This window comes from Prionailurus bengalensis, chromosome E2, assembly GCF_016509475.1.
Source record: "Prionailurus bengalensis isolate Pbe53 chromosome E2, Fcat_Pben_1.1_paternal_pri, whole genome shotgun sequence".
Taxonomy (NCBI): domain Eukaryota; kingdom Metazoa; phylum Chordata; class Mammalia; order Carnivora; family Felidae; genus Prionailurus; species Prionailurus bengalensis.
This window is the reverse complement of record NC_057352.1, coordinates 50,449,603-50,468,757: the sequence shown is the minus strand read 5'-3', so window position 1 is coordinate 50,468,757 and position 19,155 is coordinate 50,449,603. Positions and strand designations below refer to the sequence as shown.

General features: G+C 44.1%; 1 protein-coding gene across 2 annotated transcripts; it reads left to right on the top strand.

Moving 5' to 3' along the window:
• Positions 1-2: 2 nt before the first annotated feature.
• On the top strand, positions 3-15,177 carry KARS1 (lysyl-tRNA synthetase 1). 2 transcript variants are annotated; one of them, XM_043599717.1, is made up of 15 exons: positions 32-159; positions 2,647-2,826; positions 4,703-4,862; positions 5,816-5,981; positions 8,533-8,626; positions 8,990-9,176; positions 9,262-9,387; positions 10,533-10,652; positions 11,679-11,841; positions 11,951-12,124; positions 12,283-12,368; positions 12,707-12,792; positions 13,429-13,555; positions 14,260-14,403; positions 14,892-15,177. In XM_043599717.1, exons 2-15 carry the CDS (start codon positions 2,681-2,683, stop codon positions 14,988-14,990), a joined length of 1,878 nt encoding a protein of 625 aa, XP_043455652.1. In that variant the 5' UTR covers positions 32-159; positions 2,647-2,680; the 3' UTR covers positions 14,991-15,177. The 2 variants fall into 2 exon arrangements, with proteins under 2 accessions (XP_043455653.1, XP_043455652.1); XM_043599718.1 differs by lacking the exon at positions 2,647-2,826 and having other exon boundaries at positions 3-159.
• The last annotated feature ends 3,978 nt before the right edge of the window (positions 15,178-19,155 follow it).

Sequence of the window (19,155 nt, the reverse complement as noted above, 5' to 3'; positions counted from 1 at the left end):
CGCCCGCCCCCTCCTCTCGGAAGAGGCGGAGATTCCGGCCGTGACCTGGAAATTGCTGTGCGACCCTCGTCCCTTTTAGGTCGGGCCCTCGGGAAAGATGGCTGCGGTGCAGGGGGCTGAGGTGAAAGTGGACGGCAGCGAGCCAAAACTGAGCAAAAAGTAAGTGTCGCCGTGAGTCTTTAAGGTCTTTGCGCCCGGACAGTCCGGGCTAGGATGCGCCTCGAGGCTCCGGCCGAGGCGGCTGTGCCTGTGGCCTTCCTGCCGGTTCTCGTGGGTCTGGACACGCCGGACGTAGCCGCTAAACCGCGAAACTACATTCCCCAGGTTGCTCCGGGGCCGGGCTCTGGCGGAGTCCCGTCGTCGCATTCCTGGAGTTAGGATATACAGAAAAATGAGAATTGACTACAGAAAAACGAAATTTACTCCTTCCTTTACCTTCTTCTGGGAAAAAAAAAAAATGCTTTCTTTTATTTCCGAGCCACGCCTCGCTACCATTGGAAGGAAGTTAAATACCCGAGCTTTTCGGAAAGACCTTGAAATTTTCCTTGGCCTCACCTCGGCTTTTCTGAATCTTAAGTATTAAATGGATCATTTCTAAAACTGTATTGTGCACCTAAATATGTGGATTATTTAAAGGATCTGTGAGTATTGAGTGAATGACCGATGTCCAGTAATAGAATATGAGTCCACCAGTCTACCAGGTGGCACTTTCAAGCACTGCTGGGTAGATCTTAGTTACCCACTCTCAAATCCTTGGTGTGTGAAGATAAATATGAATGTATCAAGACTAGCCACCCTTTAACTGGCTATGTTTTATATTCCTGGATGTATACCCTCTCAAACAGGGTTCTTCAGTTGAAGCACAGAACACCAGCAATGATTTGTTTTTTTCAGTACTCCCAAGGAGGGGCATAACTAGACTATTCCAGAGGCAGGAGAAAAGTTAATTCATTACAAATAATGGCTGCCTTACCGCATTTGGGCTCCGTTCTTTTCTGAATCCTGATGGAATAGGCCCTTAACCAGTAAAAATTAATTTTCTTTTTGTGTCTCTGGATTTATGCTTCAAATATTCAAGAAAGATGAGAAAGGAAACGTTAAATTTAATGGTTTGATGGCACCCTTCTGAAGGTAGGATACACATCTCTATAAATGTTTGGAACCTGTTCTCAGACTTCTGCCTTTGGGAAAATTGATTCGACTTTGATCTGTTACATAAATATAGTTGACCCTTGAGCAACTCAGAGGTTGGGGCACTGACCCACCATACAGTGGAAAGTTTGAGTGTAACTTTGACTCCCCCAAAATTTAACAGCCAACTTGTTGGCTGGAAGCCTTATCAATAACCTTAAGAGTGGATTAACACACGTTTTGTATGTTATGTATGTTGTGTGCTTTATTCTTAGAATTAAGTTAGGGAAAAGACATCTCTTAAGGAAACCATAAGAGGTGGGCACCTGGGTGGCTCCATTGGTTGAGTGTCCAACTCTTGATTTCGGCTCAGGTCATGATTTCACATTTCCTGAGTTCGGGCTCTGTACTGACAGCACAGCACGGAGCCTGCTTGGGATTCTCTGGCTCTCTTTGTCACTGGTTCTCCCCACCCCCACCCCCAGCTTGCTCAACAGACTGAGCCACCCAGGTGCCCCCACCCTACTACTTTTTAAAGCAGCTTCTATATGTCAGACATGATGCTAGAACCATACAAACTTTCTGTCTAATCTCAATAATATTATTGTCTGTTTTTCAAATTAATAAACTGAGGCTCTGGGCGACTGAATACGTTGAAGTGTGCACTCCTAAAGTGTGGTCTGTCACTGATCGAGGCTCTGGAGCAGAGATCTAAAACCCAGTCCAGAACTCCACAGCCCATGCTCTTTACACTGCCTGCACCTTACCTCCCCACATTGTCTAAGAAAATCTGCTGTTAACGTATATAACTCTAGTGACCATGGGCTGAAAGAATTTTTTTTAACGATTAACATTTCCTTCTGTATCTTAATTGTTCTTGGGACTTCCTTGGTCTGCCTCTTCATGAGTACCATTTTATGCCAGTTATCTTCTTCAAGTTTAAAAAGAGATGGGCTGCCTGCCAGGTGACTCCTTCCCAAATGAAAGGTCAGGTTACTGTAGTCCAGGATCCTTCCTGAAATTCTCCTTTCCTCCTTGTTCCTAGAGCTCAATTAAGTCTTATCTTTGACTCAGAGGTGCTTTTGTGTGGCTTGCTTTTAGCTTCATCTAGAGTTTGCAATTGATAGTGACATTTCACGTGCTTCCCATTGCCGTCTTTGTCACCAGGGTTTTTTAATCTCCGAGAGAGAAGCCACATGTCAGGGGCTTTGGAAACACTGCCTCAGGTCCTGTCTCCTATTTTCTAGGTTGTTGTGATCATTTCTACCTTTAAACTATGGGTTGCCTTACTCCTGAGTTTTAACCCAGATATGCACCTTTTTACCATAGCAAGGACAGAATGTTGTCAGTTACCGTTGCAGCACAGTGAGTTACAGGGTTGTCCTCAGTTAAGAGGGTCTTGAGTGGAACACTAAAAGGTCGTGCAACCTTCCCTACCCATAAGAGTAGGACTGCTGGTTGGGTGTATATGTACTGTTTTGTCCCATCTGACACCACATCTCTGTTTCCTGTTAGGTGGTGGTAATCATTAGTTCCGGGGTGTTCTGCCATGTTGACGCAAGCTGCTGTAAGGCTTGTTAGGGGGTCCCTGCGCCAAACCTCCCGGGCACAGTGGGGGCAGAGGGAGCTGCGACTGTATCAACTTGCTCCTTTCACAGCGCTTCACAAGGACAAGCCACTTTCTGATAAAAGAAGGTTGGTGCCCTTACCTTCGTTGTTGCTCTGGGAGCAAAAATCCTTCCTTACTTGGGTCCTTATTTGTTAAGCCTCTGACTCTTTGCACTTGTTGCTAAGGAAACAAAGAGCTCTACTGCCAAAACCAATAGTGGTTTCTCCTTTTCTCTTTAATAAATTCAGATTCTCACTCTAAATTCTTGAGATGAGTTGTGGATCTTATTCTACAACAGTGCCGAGAACAAACGTTCCCTTTCCTGTCTTTCTGAACTTGGTTTGCTCCCGAGATTAATTCGGTTTCTAGTCTTTGTTCTATCTCTAGGATCTTTTTGAATGTCCCTTAGGATTAATTTGATTTTCCTTAGGATTAATTTCCATTCCTAGTTGAATGGAAAACAGGTTTTTTATGTTAATGCCAGGAAGAACCAAATAGGCTCTGATGCCTACTGACTGAATTACAGCACAGTAAGCCTAGCACACAGTTCTGGAATGATTGTATTTAAAACTGTTACAAGACAGATTACATCCAGAGATGCCTACTTTGAAGCCCTCAGAGTCCATTTTCTTAAAAATTAGTATTTCACAGGGGCGCCTGGGTGGCGCAGTCGGTTAAGCGTCCGACTTCAGCCAGGTCACGATCTCGCGGTCCGTGAGTTCGAGCCCCGCGTCGGGCTCTGGGCTGATGGCTCAGAGCCTGGAGCCTGTTTCCGATTCTGTGTCTCCCTCTCTCTCTGCCCCTCCCCCGTTCATGCTCTGTCTCTCTCTGTCCCAAAAATAAATAAACGTTGAAAAAAAAAATTAAAAAAAAAAAATTAGTATTTCACATCACCAATTTATTTTTTCGATTGAGTCACTCTAAATTCATACTGAAAATTAAGAGTGTGCCATAAAGGCAGATAATATACAAGCATGACTTGGTATAATTTGCTATGGTTATTATATAATATTCAGCTAACATTGGTGGTTTGAAAGAATGACCAATTCTGTTTGAATACTGAGGATATCCTCTACACAAATCTGTTTGGTTTCTGGGTTCAGATAGCAAGATTTCAGATCAGAGTGTAGATAGTGCGAGATTGGACCAGCAGTGTATCCAAATCTAAGATTTCTTTCCTGGGTGCAGAGAATAAAGGGTTTAAGACAGTAAAGGATACCTAGAATGGCTCTCATTTGCATGTTAACTAAATGCGATGGGCAGGTCCTATCTTTGCATACATTATTACAGTCTTCACATTTGGGGAGGGGAGTCTCCTCTGTTATTTACATTTTACAAATGGGAGGTCATGTGCCCAAGGTCATGTAATTGCTAGGCAGGTATGTCAGGATTAGGTCCCAGGCAGTCTGACTCCAAGGATGTTATATTACCCCCTACTCTATGCTGGTTTGTACACTGCTCTGCCCCATTCGTTGTCTTAGGTCCGGCTACAGTAGATGGGGAGATCAACACTGAGAGTCACTGTTAATACACTGACCAATGCTGAGGGAGGGATTGTCAATGGTGCGTCTCCTTGAACTCAGAAGAGCCACCTCTCCGTTACCCTAACCTACCCCAGACTAACCCACTCCTTGGAGAGGTGTAGGGAAGGGTGGCAGACTGAGCCAGACCATGTTGCCTCTTCGGTTTTCCTTTGTCCTGGGGTATCCTGATTTTAGTTTGGGATCTCATGTTGGAAAGCAGAGGGTGAGGAAGATCTTTCACATCTTTATTCTAAGCTTACTTTTTCCTTTGTTTCATTCACGTATAGAGTTGACTAAGAGACTAGAAGTGGAGGTGTAGCACCAGGCAAGAGCATTTCCCCCCAGGCTGTTCATATTTTTGATCCGTGGTTATGGGGCAGAACATAGTAGAGGACTCTTCAGGTATCTGTCACATTGAACATTTGCATCTTGCCAACAGTGAGCTAAAGAGACGCCTGAAAGCTGAGAAGAAAATTGCAGAGAAGGAAGCCAAGCAGAAGGAGCTCAGTGAAAAACAACTAAGCCAGGCCACCACTGCCGCCACCAACCACACCACTGACAATGGTGTGGGTGCCGAGGAGGAGAGTCTGGACCCAAATGTGAGTCCCCTGGACCACCATACTGGCTGGTCAGGAGGAAGCTTCTGATGAAGCTTAAGGCAAATTCCTTGGGACCAGTGACTAAGAAGAGAAACAGGAACTGAAAACAAGCTGTGAACCCTGGGTTGCTGCAGATGGGTTGGGGGAAGGGGCGGTGGGAGGGAGCTGCCACTACCTCTGGTTAAAGGCACAGGCAATGAGCATTTCTCTAATCAACTCCCAGTAGGTGGTTGGGAGAATCAGTACTTCCAAGTGACTGATTATTCTTCCCTGAAACTAGCTGCGCCTCATAACAAATCCAGAAAAGGTATCTCCGTAAAGATTGACTAGGGTTTACTCTGGGCCAGAGATTCGCAAATTTTAGTCCATAGACCGGATCCACCTTTCCTTGCTTTTAATCTCATCTGTCCTCCCTGGTTTTGAAAATTGTATTGGAGCACAACCATGCCCATTTTTTTTATATGTCTAAGGTTATTTTCACACTATAACAACAGAGTTGAGTGGTTGCATCAGAAAAGGTGTTCCTTTTTTACATCCTCCAGGCCCCAGAGTCTTGTCTTGGGGAAAAGTCTGACATGTAGCCAGGGGTAGGAAGGTAGGAGAAAAGGTAAGTAACTCACTGTGCAGATGCATCCGCAAAAGTGGCAACCAAGGCCACCTGTACAAATTAAACTTAGTATTTTAGGCAGAATTCCCATTTTCCTTTTCATTGAATCTTGCATTTTGGAATTCTGGCCTTCGTTTCCACCTATGGATTTAGCCACTCTGCATATTTTAAGTGCAAATCTCACTCCCATCTTGGGATTTCAAAGGTGTGGAGGGCTCAGTTAAGGAGACCTCACTGTATTGGAGCCACTCTGGGGCAAAATACGGTACTCTGCTAGGTGGGCCACTGGTCTGATCGGTCAGGTTCCATTTCTCAGAGGCTCTTTTTTTTGTTTGTTTGTTAATAGCAATACTTCAAGATCCGCAGCCAAGCAGTCCACCAACTGAAGATCAGTGGGGAAGACCCATATCCACACAAGTTCCACGTAGACATCTCGCTGACTCATTTTATCCAAGAATACAGTCACCTGCAGCCTGGGGACCACCTAACTGACATCACCTTAAAGGTGGCAGGTAGGAGGATTCCCTGGCAGTATGCTGAGCTCTCACAGCAGACAGGCCGCTGCAGCAGCACAAAGAAAGTTCTGGGTTGGTCTTGCTTTCAAGTAGCCTGTGTCGCAGGCTCCTACTTCACGAGGGACAGTGCAAGTATATCCATTCACAGAAAGAAGTAGAGTAGCCCCGAGACACGAGATTGTGTTCCAGACGAGGTGATGCAGCAGAGGAGGGGGCATTCTCTGAGGGGAACTCCTGACCTGATGCCGCTGCTACTTCATCATCCTTTATGAGGACGTCCCCTTACCAGTGGGGGCCACAACCCCATGTTCCTAAAAATTCCCACCTGTGGCCTAAGAAGTTTTGCACCGGGACTGTATTTTTAGAACATTGTTATTTTGGAGTTCTAGCATCTTGCACAGGATCTTTTCCTTAATTTAAAAAAAAAAAAAAAAAAAAAAAAACCTGGGGCACCTGGTTGGCTCAGTCCATACAGCATGAAACTCTTGATCTCAGGATCATGGGTTCAAGCCCCACATTGGGCTTAGAGGTTACTTTAAAAAATCTGTCTTTATTTGCCCCCCAAAAATAATAAAACTACTAATTGTAGAAAATTTGGGACGTTCTAGGAAGCAGAGAGGAAGTGAATTACCCATAATCCCATTACCCAGAGAGAACCTCTGCCGGTACCTAAATGCCCAAAGCTTAAAGTTCAGTAATTCTACTAAAATATGTCTTGATGTTAGTTGCTCTGAGTCTACATTCTCAGGTACAGAGTGCCCTTTAAAAATGTGTTTTCAAGTTTTTTAGGAAATTTTTCTTCAATATAATTTTTTGTTGTTAATTTGGGAGGGAGAGCAAGCACAGGAGCAGGAGAAAGGAGCAGAGGGAGGGGGGAAGGGGGGGAGGGAGAGAAAGACTATCTCAAGCAGGCTCCGCACTCAGCTTGGAGCCCAAGGTGGGGCTCGTTCCCAGGACACTGGGATCATGACCTGAGCTGAAATCAAGATGTGGATACTCAACCGACTGAGTCACCCAGGCACCCCTTGAATATATTATTTCTTTGGTTTTCTTTTTGAGACTCCTTTTATTCATATGGTGGATTTTCAATATGTCACTTTTTTCTCAAACCTTTTGTACCTTTTTCTTACACTTTGATGTTTAAATTTTGTCTTTCTTCCCTCTGGGTTTCTCTTAAAGCATTTCTGTATTCACTCTTATTTTCTTTTAGTTCAGTCTTCATTCCTGAAATGGTTTTTTACTTTATTTCTGATTTTTTCATGTGTCACCTCATTTCTTAGTTTCGATGATTCTAATGTGGGTATTTTTGTTTCATGGCATTTTCTTAATGTCATTCAACTTACTGTGAAATGGAATTTTTGTTTTTTCTGGGCATGTCCTTCCTGAGTGCTTTTTTATTTAATAACTGGTATTTGATCTCAATACTTTTATGTTGCTTATTTTTATGTGAAATTAGTTTTCCTCAATGTTTTCTTTTTTAATGTTTATTTTTGAGAGAGAGACAGAGTGTGAGTGGGGGAGGAGCAGAGAGAGGGAGACACAAAATCCGAAGCAGGCTCTAGCTCTGACCTGTCAGCACAGAGCCTGATGCGGGGCTTGAACCCACAGACTGTGAGATCATGACCTGAGCAAAGTCAGGCGCTTAACTGACTGAGCCACCCAGGCCTCTAGTTTTCCTCAATGTTAAAGGAAGCTTGATTCAAATAGCTTTTCCAGCTTCACTGAGCTACCTTTTCTGTTGTTTTTGTGAAGTGTTCAGAATTACAGCAGCTTGCTTTCTGAGATACCAAGGCTCTCTTCCCCTTCCTCACTTTTGTCGGACCCCTTTGTGGTTTCCTGGTCTTTTCCCGTTTTATGGGGTCTTGTCCTAGAAGGGAGCCCTGGTTAGTAAATTAAGAATATTCCTGGGGCTATGCTGAAGGGCTTCAGCCCCTTTAGACCTTATGCAGCCCCAACTCCCTCTACTCACCCACGTGGTAGTGGGCACATCCCCTCCTGGGTTCAGCTGCTGTCCTCCAGTTAGCTGCCACGTTTTCCAGTGACTACCTATGGCCGATTTGGAGATTTCCAGTTCTCAGACTCGGCAGACACCCCACAAAGGCTCCCCTACAGCTTTCTCCCATATGGGGATCTTTGGTGGTTTGCCCCACTGCTTGTGTTTGGGGATTCTTGGGAGTATCCTCCCACATAATTTTGTTGTAAATGTTGTCCATAGCTTTTTGGCCTTGCCTGTGTAGTTGTGCTTTTTATTTTAATGGGAGGATTGAGGTAGAGCCGAAAACTATGCTGCCACCAGCGCTGCCGTTTTCTGGGAGTCCAGTAAACAACTTTAAAGCCAGGCCTTGCTGTACTTCTTTAACTGGTTTAAGTAAGATTTTTGTCATGAAGGAGAAGACTGGGCTTAAGTCTTGGGCTAAAATCGAATTGTTCTCGTCTATGTTGATAGGACATTGTACCTAGATGTAAACATTGCAGAGGGAACTTTTCGGGCACTGGTACCACAAAATGGCTTCTCGTTCTATCAGTGTTTTTGTTGTACTTTTTCTAGGTAGGATACACGCCAAAAGAGCTTCTGGGGGAAAGCTCATCTTCTATGACCTTCGAGGAGAGGGGGTCAAGTTGCAAGTCATGGCCAATTCCAGGTATGTAGAAATACCACGTTGCGGGCCTTTCTGGATTGACCCAGGGCGACATGGTTGGGGACCACGTGATCTTCCTTTCTCATTGGCATTTAAAGTTAAAAGCGGGTTATGGTTGGGTAAGGCTGAAAAGAGAATAAAAAGGCCATTTGGTCACCTAGAGAATAACAACTGCCCTCAGGTTGTGCGGCAGTTACAGGTAAAAGATAACACTCCAGCAGTTGACAGAAGAGTCTAGATTCTTCCCGGGTTTTTATTTGCACCAGCAGTTTAGTGAGGATTCCAGAGGGCACTTTTAAAAGCTAAACCAGTGGTTGGTTTTAATTCGGAATATCATACACTGAAGTACGGTTTTCTTTCACTCAGGAATTACAAATCAGAAGAAGAATTTATCCATATCAATAACAAACTGCGTCGGGGAGACATAATTGGAGTTCAGGGGAATCCTGGGAAGACCAAGAAGGGTGAGCTGAGCATCATTCCCTATGAGATCACACTGCTGTCACCGTGTTTGCATATGTTACCTCACCTCCACTTTGGCCTCAAAGACAAGGTAAGCTCTGTGGCCTCCTTGCTGTGGTCTGTCATAGCGTTGAATTAGACTTGGCAATGATTTCTGTCTGTTGCTTTTGCTTTAGGAAACACGATATCGTCAGAGATACTTGGACTTGATCCTGAATGACTTCGTGAGGCAGAAGTTTATCATCCGCTCTAAGATCATCACATATATAAGGAGTTTCTTGGATGAGTTAGGATTCCTGGAGGTGAGAGAGTTCTTACCTGTCACGATGACCTAGCTGCCTTGTTATGCCTGCCTCTTACTATTCCTTCTCTTCCCTTTTCCATGTCCTGTATCCATACTATTCATGCTTAGCGAAAAGTCCCTTTGATGGCCAGTGTCTTTGTCCCACCTTGTTTTTTTAGTGCCCTGATGAGGAAGGCAGGATTTGAATTCTAAGATAATGGACAAAGTGTAGGGCTGTCTACCTACTAATGATGTCATGTTCATTGAGTTACCAACTCATTTTGCTTTTTTGTAGCATTAAGAAAAAAAAAAAAACCTTTTAATTGTATGAAGAAAGGTAAGTACACGTGTAAAACAAATTCAAAGAAACAGAAGCAAAACTGAAAGTCCCCTTTTGTATCACCCAACTCACTTTCTTCCCCAAACTTGAGTTTGATACATAACGTTCCACACCAGTTGCTATGCATATATAACTACATACTGAGCATGTACTACATGAGGTACGTGTGTGAACATTTTGGAAGCGTTTTAATTTTTGTTTTAAACATAAATGAGGGGCGCCTGGGTGGCGCAGTCGGTTAAGCGTCCGACTTCAGCCAGGTCACGATCTCGCGGTCCGTGAGTTCGAGCCCCGCGTCGGGCTCTGGGCTGATGGCTCGGAGCCTGGAGACTGTTTCCGATTCTGTGTCTCCCTCTCTCTCTCTGCCCCTCCCCCGTTCATGCTCTGTCTCTCTCTGTCCCAAAAAATAAATAAACGTTGAAAAAAAAAAAATTAAACATAAATGAGGTCACACCACATGTATTCTGACGGACCTGCTGTTTCCTACCCCCCCCCCATAGACATTGAACCTTTTTGCATGTCTATAACTAATTCAAAGAACATAAACAGTTCAACTTACAGTGTTTATTAAAATATAATTTATAATTTGTGGAAGTTTATGGTACTGTGTTAATGGTGTTTGGTATTAATGGAAATTGAGACACTTCTAGAAAATCAGGACATCTCTACTTCTTTTGTCAAGCACTTGCACATTACTGTTAAACTTAAGTTTCACTTAGGGATATAACCGGCTAAACTATATCCATGCACAGCATGAGCTACCCCCAAGGCCTCTGGTTTGCGGACCTCTGTGTGAGGACTCAGTGTATCTCCCTGTCTTTTAGATTGAAACTCCCATGATGAACATCATCCCAGGGGGAGCTGTGGCCAAGCCTTTCATCACATACCACAATGAGCTGGACATGAATTTATACATGAGAATTGCTCCAGAACTCTACCATAAGGTAATAAGTAAGAAGATGCCCTGTTCCTGGGAGAAACAGAGGCTGGAAATCCATTGGCTAGATAGATGTAGTTAGAAATAAAAGGAACAAAAAGAGTAGAACAGCCAGGAGAGTATTCTAATTTGGCCTGCCTGTGAGCATTAACACTTCTGGAAATTCTCTACAGGATCAGTAGAGCATTGCAGGTCAGAGGGCAAAGGGATTGTCTTTCTTAGGTGTATAGCTCCTCCTAACCTGCCTTGGTTCTCATAATATTTTAGGTTTATTGTCTTCCTTAGATTAGGTCTGATTTTAGCCTTTTGTAGAAAGCTTGATATCTGTCCAAAAATTGGAAATAAAGATTTATAAGTCACCAAAGTAAATACCAGAGACTGTCATTCAAGGTTCTTAGTTGCAGACAACAGAACCTGGTGTAACTAGTTTAGGCACAAGAAAAATGTATTCAAATACATAAGGAAATTCACAGTCCCAGGAGGATCAGAGAATCAGGCTTGGAGACCACAGGACTAGGAATGATTCTCAGGTCCATCTGGGCTCTTCCCATGGAGAGCCCAGATTTTTCTACTTGGGACAGCTAACGTAGCTTAGAACCGCAGCGCTATCCATTAGGACCTCTGCAGTTACTACCTCTAAAAGCTAGATATCTCTGGCCCCCTTCTCCAGGAGGAATTCTGCAATACCTACATCTTCTTTCAGTAGCATTCAGAAGTTGCATGGGCATGTCTGACTGGTGGGGAGCTTGAGTCACATGCCTGCATCCTAACCCCAAGAGAGGCCTCTTTCTTGGGGAGGCTCACACTCACAAGATGGGGTGCTGTCCTGACAAAGGAAGAGTATTCAGAGGTCCTGGGCAGCCAAAACGAATAATGACTATCCACTACGAGGGTCTAAAGAGAGTAGGGTGTTCGACATTTGGGTAGAGACCTGAAAACATGCCTCAGCTATGAAAACCAAATTAGTTTTGTAGACCGAAACTTTCCAGAGTCATTGAGATTAGCTGCCATGACCTTGGCCATGTGTTGTTAGATCCTGGTGGTTGGTGGCATCGACCGGGTTTATGAAATTGGACGTCAGTTCCGGAATGAAGGAATTGATTTGACTCACAATCCTGAGTTCACCACCTGCGAGTTCTACATGGCCTATGCAGACTATCACGATCTCATGGAAATCACGGAGAAGATGATTTCAGGTGACCTTTCCTATTCCCTTTTGTCTTTCACATGTGTCTGAAGGGCTGGTGTGCTGCTTGTAGAAGGACTTCCTGTTGGTCCTTTTCAAACGGTAGATTTCTTTCCCAGGGATGGTGAAGCATATTACAGGCAGTTACAAGATCACCTACCATCCAGATGGCCCGGAGGGCCAAGCCCATGAGATTGACTTCACCCCACCCTTCCGGAGAATCAGCATGGTTGAAGAACTTGAGAAGGCCTTGGGGGTGAAGCTGCCAGAAACCAGGCTCTTTGAGACCGAAGGTAAAGTGATGCACTCTTCCACTGAATGGCCCTCCTTTCTCTTCAGCTTTGAATTAGATGAGATCAGGGCTAGAATTTTCCCACACTGTTCTTTTCATACATTTTTTTTACTGGGGTAATGTGATTCTTCTGTCCTGACTTGTACATTTGTATTACAGAAACTCGTAAAATCCTTGACGATATCTGCGTGGCAAGAGCTGTTGAATGCCCTCCACCTCGGACCACGGCCAGACTCCTTGATAAGGTGACAGACCGTGCTCTTTGAGTACATGCCCTCATCCAGTGGTAACCAGCCCCCTGCTCCCTGGGAAGGTGAACTCCACTGTGGAGAACTAACTTACACAGCCTCACAGGAAAACCCTAATGAGAGAAATAAGAGAATTAACCAGTTTTGAACTGCTGTTCTAAGCTCTATACTGAGTAGTTACATAATCTCAGTCAAACCTTACCAGCCATGGAGAGACTTATGATAAACCCTTGTAGCATCCGGTAGTGGGTAGGAGCAGAGTCCTTCTGCCAGGACTGGAACAATCAAAATGCCATCAGAAGGGATCTGTAGCTCTGCTTTGCTTTCTCCTTAAGCTTGTCGGGGAGTTCCTGGAAACAACATGCATCAATCCTACGTTCATCTGTGATCACCCGCAGATAATGAGCCCTTTGGCTAAATGGTAAGATACAACGTGGTTTCCCAGTTACCTGTTGCTACATAACAATCTCAGAGTTATAGTGGCATAAAACAACAGTTCTCAAGATTTTGTGGGTAGTCTTTCTGCTTTACAAAGTGGTAGGGTAACCCAAGCGGCTGTAACTGGGAACTCGGGCACCTTCTTTCTCCTCCACTGGGTTCTTGTTCCTCCAGGGCCTCTAAATGTAGCTAGCCTCTGTCTGAGGCAGCATAGCCTGAGCTTCCTTACATAGTGGCCGGGGTCCAGGAGGAAGGGTTCCAAAAGAATAAACCCCAGTGTGCAAACACGTATCAAGCCTCTGCTGATGTCCCATTGTCCAAAGCAAGTCATAATGGGCAGCCCAGAGTCGGTGTGACAAGGCACAGAAGGCCATGAATTCAGGAGGTATGGTTCAATGTAACCATTTACCACCCACGTGTGTTGTGAGGATGACTAAAGCTTCCTTGTGTCTAACCCTCCTCACCGTTGCACCAAATGGTTTGGTGCTAGAGTGCATACAGGCTTCGGGTCTCATCCGTAACAATTTGAGTCAACTAGAATCCAGGAACTCTTGTGTTTGTACCAGATGTTATTAGAGAACCTGTATGTTCAGCCTCTCCTTTGGTCGCCTATCTCCAGGCACCGCTCTAAGGAGGGTCTCACTGAGCGCTTTGAGCTATTTGTCATGAAAAAGGAAATCTGCAATGCCTACACCGAGCTGAATGACCCTGTGCGGCAGCGGCAGCTCTTTGAAGAACAGGCCAAGGTAAGGAAGGAGAGTGCGAGTCAAAGGCATTTACTTCATCATGTGCCCACTCACTAGAAAATATCAGCCTTAACTCTGGTCTGTGTTGCTGTCTGCATCTCCTAAGACTTCAAAAGAAATGAAGGATAAAGCCACAGGCTTCACTGGAGGAGGTCATATTTCAAGATGGAGAACTTGACTAGTTTGGGCCTTAGAATTTCCACATAGGAGCTTAGACATGATAGTGTCTGTGTGAGGAGTGTGATACTTGCCTTGAAAATACGTTTGCGTAAAAAGAACATAATTTTTCTTAGATGGTACATTTATTAAGGTGGGTTGGGGATAAGAGGCAGATAGATTAACGAAGATCAAGCCCTCACAGGCTGCCTGTGATGGCTGGTTTCAGGAAATGAGGGAAAGACTCTTAGGAATCCTTAGTCTCTGAAAATCAGTCTCCTTGCACTCACCAAGTTGTCCGGGACAGTGGAGGTGTTTTCATTTCACAGAGAAATGCGCTTGTGTTCTGAAGTGGGGATCGCCAGACTTGACTGGGTCTTTGAAAGAAACGGGTCCATCCTGAAGTTACTGGGAAACCAGTTCCCAACAAGTGCTTGGTTTCCAGAGCATTCCTGGAATGGTCATCCCTCTAAACGTGTTAACGTGCTTGCTCAGACACTGAGAGACAGCGTGGCCTGAGACAGTGTCATTGTTTGGTTCTCTTCTAGGCCAAGGCCGCTGGCGACGATGAGGCCATGTTCATAGATGAGAACTTCTGCACTGCCCTGGAATACGGGCTGCCCCCCACAGCTGGCTGGGGCATGGGCATCGACCGAGTCACCATGTTTCTCACAGATTCCAATAACATCAAGGTACATAGTGGTCTTCCTGCCACACCCACTGCCCTGCAGGAGCTCTGCTCTCAGGGGCAAGGCGTGGTGGGCCTGGAGAGCAAAGGAAGGGCTTCAGGCAGAGCAGTTATACATGACTCTACAGGATGACGACCAGAGGATCTGACATTATGAGATTTGGGTTTTTTTCTACCTGAGGCAGAAGGAATACTCATTGTTTGCATTTCTTGAGGATCCAAGGAACACATCAGGCCCTCTGCAGCCATTATGTCATTTCACTTAAGTCAGCCCTACGAGGTAGAGAAACTATCGTTATCTCATTTTTGCAGATAGGGAAATCCTATTTTAAGAGAACTCTGTGTTCACTCATTCTTTTTTATCTTCTAAGTTGAAATACCAGCACAGATCTCTGGATTTGGGTGGCAACAGTAACCAGAAGCAAAAGGAATGGGTGGATGGCTGTGAAAAAGAGCGTGCTTCTTCCTTCAAAGTGATTTTCTCTCCTGTAGGAAGTACTTCTGTTTCCTGCCATGAAGCCCGAAGACAAGAAAGAGAGTGGAGCCACCACGGATACATCAGAAAGTACAACAACTGGTACTTCTGTCTAGAAAATAATAATTGCAAGTTGTGTAACTCAGGCTTCTCTGCGTTTCTGCACAAGATCAAGGACGGCAGGGGAATTTTTGTGTGTTGATGTCCATTTGACGATCACCGTTCATTTGGGCCGCCAGACGAGAGAAGAGGAATTAAGAATTCCTTTTTACTCCTTGTTCCCAAATAAACCATTTGTCTCTACTCTTGTCTCCTGACTATTTACCATGGAATGTCAGCTTTTACTCAGACAGCTGGCCTAGTGCATGGTTAGCATTATATCACTTTATTCATTCAAGTCTATGTTAATATCTGCTCAGTACCAGGCATTTTTCTAAGGGATTAAGGACAGCAGTGAACAAAAGGCAAGTCCCTGCTTTGGTGGAAATTTCATTCTTTTTAGGGCAACTAAATAAAAATATGTATTTCTGGTAAATACTAAGAAGAAAGGGGGGTAAGGGGACAGAGGTGCTATTCTAGAAAGAGGTGGATGGGGACAGTGCTATTTTAAATATGTGATCAGGGAAGACTCTTCTAGGTGACATTTAAGTAGAGAGCTGGAGACACGTCTAAGGGGAAGGGCAGTCCAGACCAGAGGACTGCATTTTCAAGGACCGGCAAAGGGTCTGGTGTGGCTGGAGGAGTACGGAAAGATCCCTGTAAGCCATGCTGAGGAGTGTGTGTTTTATCATGAGTGATGTGGGATGCCATTGGAGGGTTTTGCATAGAGGGCTTTCAAAATACTGTTCTAGTTAGCACAGGGAGGGCAACAGTGAAAGGGAGATGACAGTGCCAATGGTTTAATGTAACAGAGCTGCTTACAAGTGACGACTCTACCTGTTCCTCAAGTCGATAGAATTTGGTGACGGGATGTGGATCAGGAGAAAAGAGTCCAAAGATGATTTCAAGGTTTGGGGCCTGAAGAGTTGTCCTTTATGAAATGGGACAAACAGGAAGTGCAGTTTGAGAGGAAAGGTAGAGTGTTAGGTTTTGGACATCATTTGGCCTCAGGTGGGAACAGTAAGTACGATGCTGAATGGTGAGTCTGGAGTTTTATCATTACTTTCAGCTCCTTTCATCTAGGTTAGGAATGACACAAGGTCATGGCTGAGGCCGTGCTGGTATAATGGAATCCCTGACCCCTGATGCACGAGGCAGCTGGGGGAAACCTTCCAATGAGTCCTACCACAAAGGACTTGCCTTGTGCATCTCAGCAAGGCCTGCAAGCAGCCCAGTTTAAGAGTCTACCTTCACAGAGCAAGGTTTTACTTCTGTAGCTGGTACAATGATCTTAGCATGCAGAATTACCTCCCTAGGAATTAATTCAGAGTTTTGAGCACCTCCAACCCTTGCTGGTGTTTAAACACAGGCTCTAGGAGCACTTGGCCGTAGTGATAGATGACCAGGTGTAATTTCAAAAGAAACCCTTCCATATGGCACATCCCCCAGCAAGATGGTGTTAAAATGAAAATCATTCCCCTCCAAAGGAGAGGGTATAGGGTCAAGGTGGGGTACTGGACTTCAGGCAACATTACCATTAGAAAAAGCCACAAGAAAAATGAGGTCACGAGTGACCTTTAAAGGACTGTTTAGTAGGCTGGGGGCAGAAGCCAGCTATCTGGCCTTAAGAAGACTGGAGATAGAGATGAACTGAAGCAGTAGCAACTTGTCTGGGATTTAACAGCAAGAATAACAAACAGGATGAAAGCTAGAAGAAACAGAAGGATTGTAATTATAAAGTCCTCATTACTTCCTTAAATGGTTGAAGGCTCAATGTGCTATCTGCCATACTGTGGTGAACAGAAAGGCACGATCCCAAGCTTCATGGCAGCTCTGATAAATGCTTTGAAGGAGATGTCTGTGGGGTATTGAGAAACTCTAACACACCTAGTTAAGGAAGGTTTCCCTGAGGACATGAGAATCTGAGATCTGAAAGAAGATAGAGCATTAACTAGTCAAAGAAGGAGGGCTTTCCTTGATGTAGCAACAAGTGCAAGGGCCCTGAGATAAGAAAGAGCATAGAAAAGGCCAATGACACCAGATAGAGTACAGAAGACTGTGAAAATATGCCACCAGATGAAGTAGGAGGCAGGCCATACAGGGGTATGAGCCTTATTATGATGGCATTTTATGTAGTCTCAGCTCTACGATAGGATTTTGTATTTTAAGAGTGCTGGAAAGCCACTAAAGTATTAAAGCAAGACTGTAACATCACATTTGTGTTTTTAAAACATGTCTGGGGCACCTGGGTGGCTCAGTGGGTTAAGCTTTGACTTCGGCTCAGGTCATAATCTTGCAGTTCATGACTTCAAGCCCCGTCTCAGGCTCTGTGCTGACAACTCAGAGCCTGGAGCCTGCTTTGGAGTCTGTGTCTCCCTCTTTCTCTGCCTCTCTCTCTCTGTCTCTCAAAAATAAATAAAACATTTAAAAAATTTAAATCAAATAAATAAAACCTCAGTCTGGCTACTCTGTGAAAGAGAATTAGAGTTGGGCAAGGAAAGGTGAAAGTCTAGAGGTTAGCATAGCAATCCAAGAGGGAGACATCCTGGGCTGTTGCCATGGAAGTGGACAGAAGTTAATGGATCCAAGAGACAGAGTAAAATCAACAGGATTTTGCAGTGGATTATATTGTGGGGGTTATGGGAAAGAAAATGACAAGGAGGGTGACTCACTTTTCCATTTATACAACTAGATTGATGGTGGTACTGATCCCTGAGATTGATGATCCCCACCCCCCACCCCCCGCCATCAGTGCTTCTTTAAAGACAGAAGAGGGAGAGTTGCGGATTAAAGATGTTGGAGAGACAGGAAAGAGGAGCAGAGTCCTTAGCCTTGAAGGAGTCTTGTGGCCCTTTTCTTCTGAACTAGAAAGAAGGACAGGGTCAAGTAAGCTGCACTCTAATTTGTAACTTCTGAGATGTAACAAGAAGAAAAGTGAATTTTCTCATCTTTAGGAAATGAGGTATACAATTGTTGGATGGTACAGGTTCCTGAATTATCCAGACAAGTTATACTACCTATTCCTGGCAATCTGAAGATTTTAGACCTGCACTACCCAATACAGCAGCCACTAGCTACATGTGGCTATTGAGTATTTGAAATGTGGCTGGTTCAAACTGAGATATATTGTAAGTATAAAATACCAGATTTATTAAACTTAAGTATGAAAAAACACTGTAAAATACCTCAGCTTTTTAAAATATTGATTACATGCACCCAGCAATTGCACTACTAGGCATTTATCCAAGGGATACAGGTGTGCTGTTTCGAAAGGACACATGCACCCCCATGTTTATAACAGCACTACCAACAATAGCCAAAGTATGGAAAGACCCCAAATGTCCATCGGTGGATGAATGGATAAAGATGTGGTATATATACAATGGAGTATTACTCAGCAATCAAAAAGAATGAAATCTTGCCATTTGTAACCACGTGGATGGAACTGGAGGGTATTATGCTAAGTGAAATTAGAGAAAGACAAAAATCATATGACTTCACTCAAATGAGGACTTTAAGAGACAAAATAGATGAACATAAGGGAAGGGAAACAAAATAATATAAAAACAGGGAGGGGGACAAAAGAGACTCATAAATATGGAGAACAAACTGAGGGTTGCTGGAGGGGTTGTGGGAGGGGGGATGGGCTAAATGGGTAAGGGGCATTAAGGAAGCTACTGAAATCATTGCTTCACTATATACTAATTTGGATGCAAATTTTAAAAAATAATAAATTTAAAAAAGGCGAATTTATAAAAAATAAAATAAAATATTGATTACACACTGAAACGATAATACTTTGAACATACTAAATAAAATATGTGCTTACAATTAATTTCACATATTTCTTTTGACTTTTTTTAATGTAGCTATTGGAAAATTTTACAATATTTGGCTCAAATTATATTTCTGTTGTACAGCGCTATTTTAGACAGAAATTTAGACTAGTGGTCCATGATAGGACGCCATTCTACTAGTCGAACCAGAAAGTAAGCTTTCATCAGGCCATTTCACCGGTACCGACGCTCCAACATTCTGGATTATTATTGTTTTCTTAAATCTTTATTTTTGAGAGAGAGACAGAGTGAGGACAGGGAAGGAACAGAGAGAGAGGGAGACGCAGAATCCGAAGCAGGCTCCAGACTCTGGGCTGTCAGCACAGAGCCCGACGCGGGGCTCAAA

Bases quoted from the DNA above. Each gene is read 5' to 3' on its own strand.
- KARS1 (XM_043599717.1), top strand. From the start codon at position 2,681: ATGTTGACGCAAGCTGCTGTAAGGCTTGTTAGGGGGTCCCTGCGCCAA. The intron at 8,627-8,989 runs GTATGTAGAAAT...TCTTTCACTCAG, and splicing joins CAAGTCATGGCCAATTCCAG to GAATTACAAATCAGAAGAAG. The intron at 9,177-9,261 runs GTAAGCTCTGTG...CTTTTGCTTTAG, and splicing joins ACTTTGGCCTCAAAGACAAG to GAAACACGATATCGTCAGAG.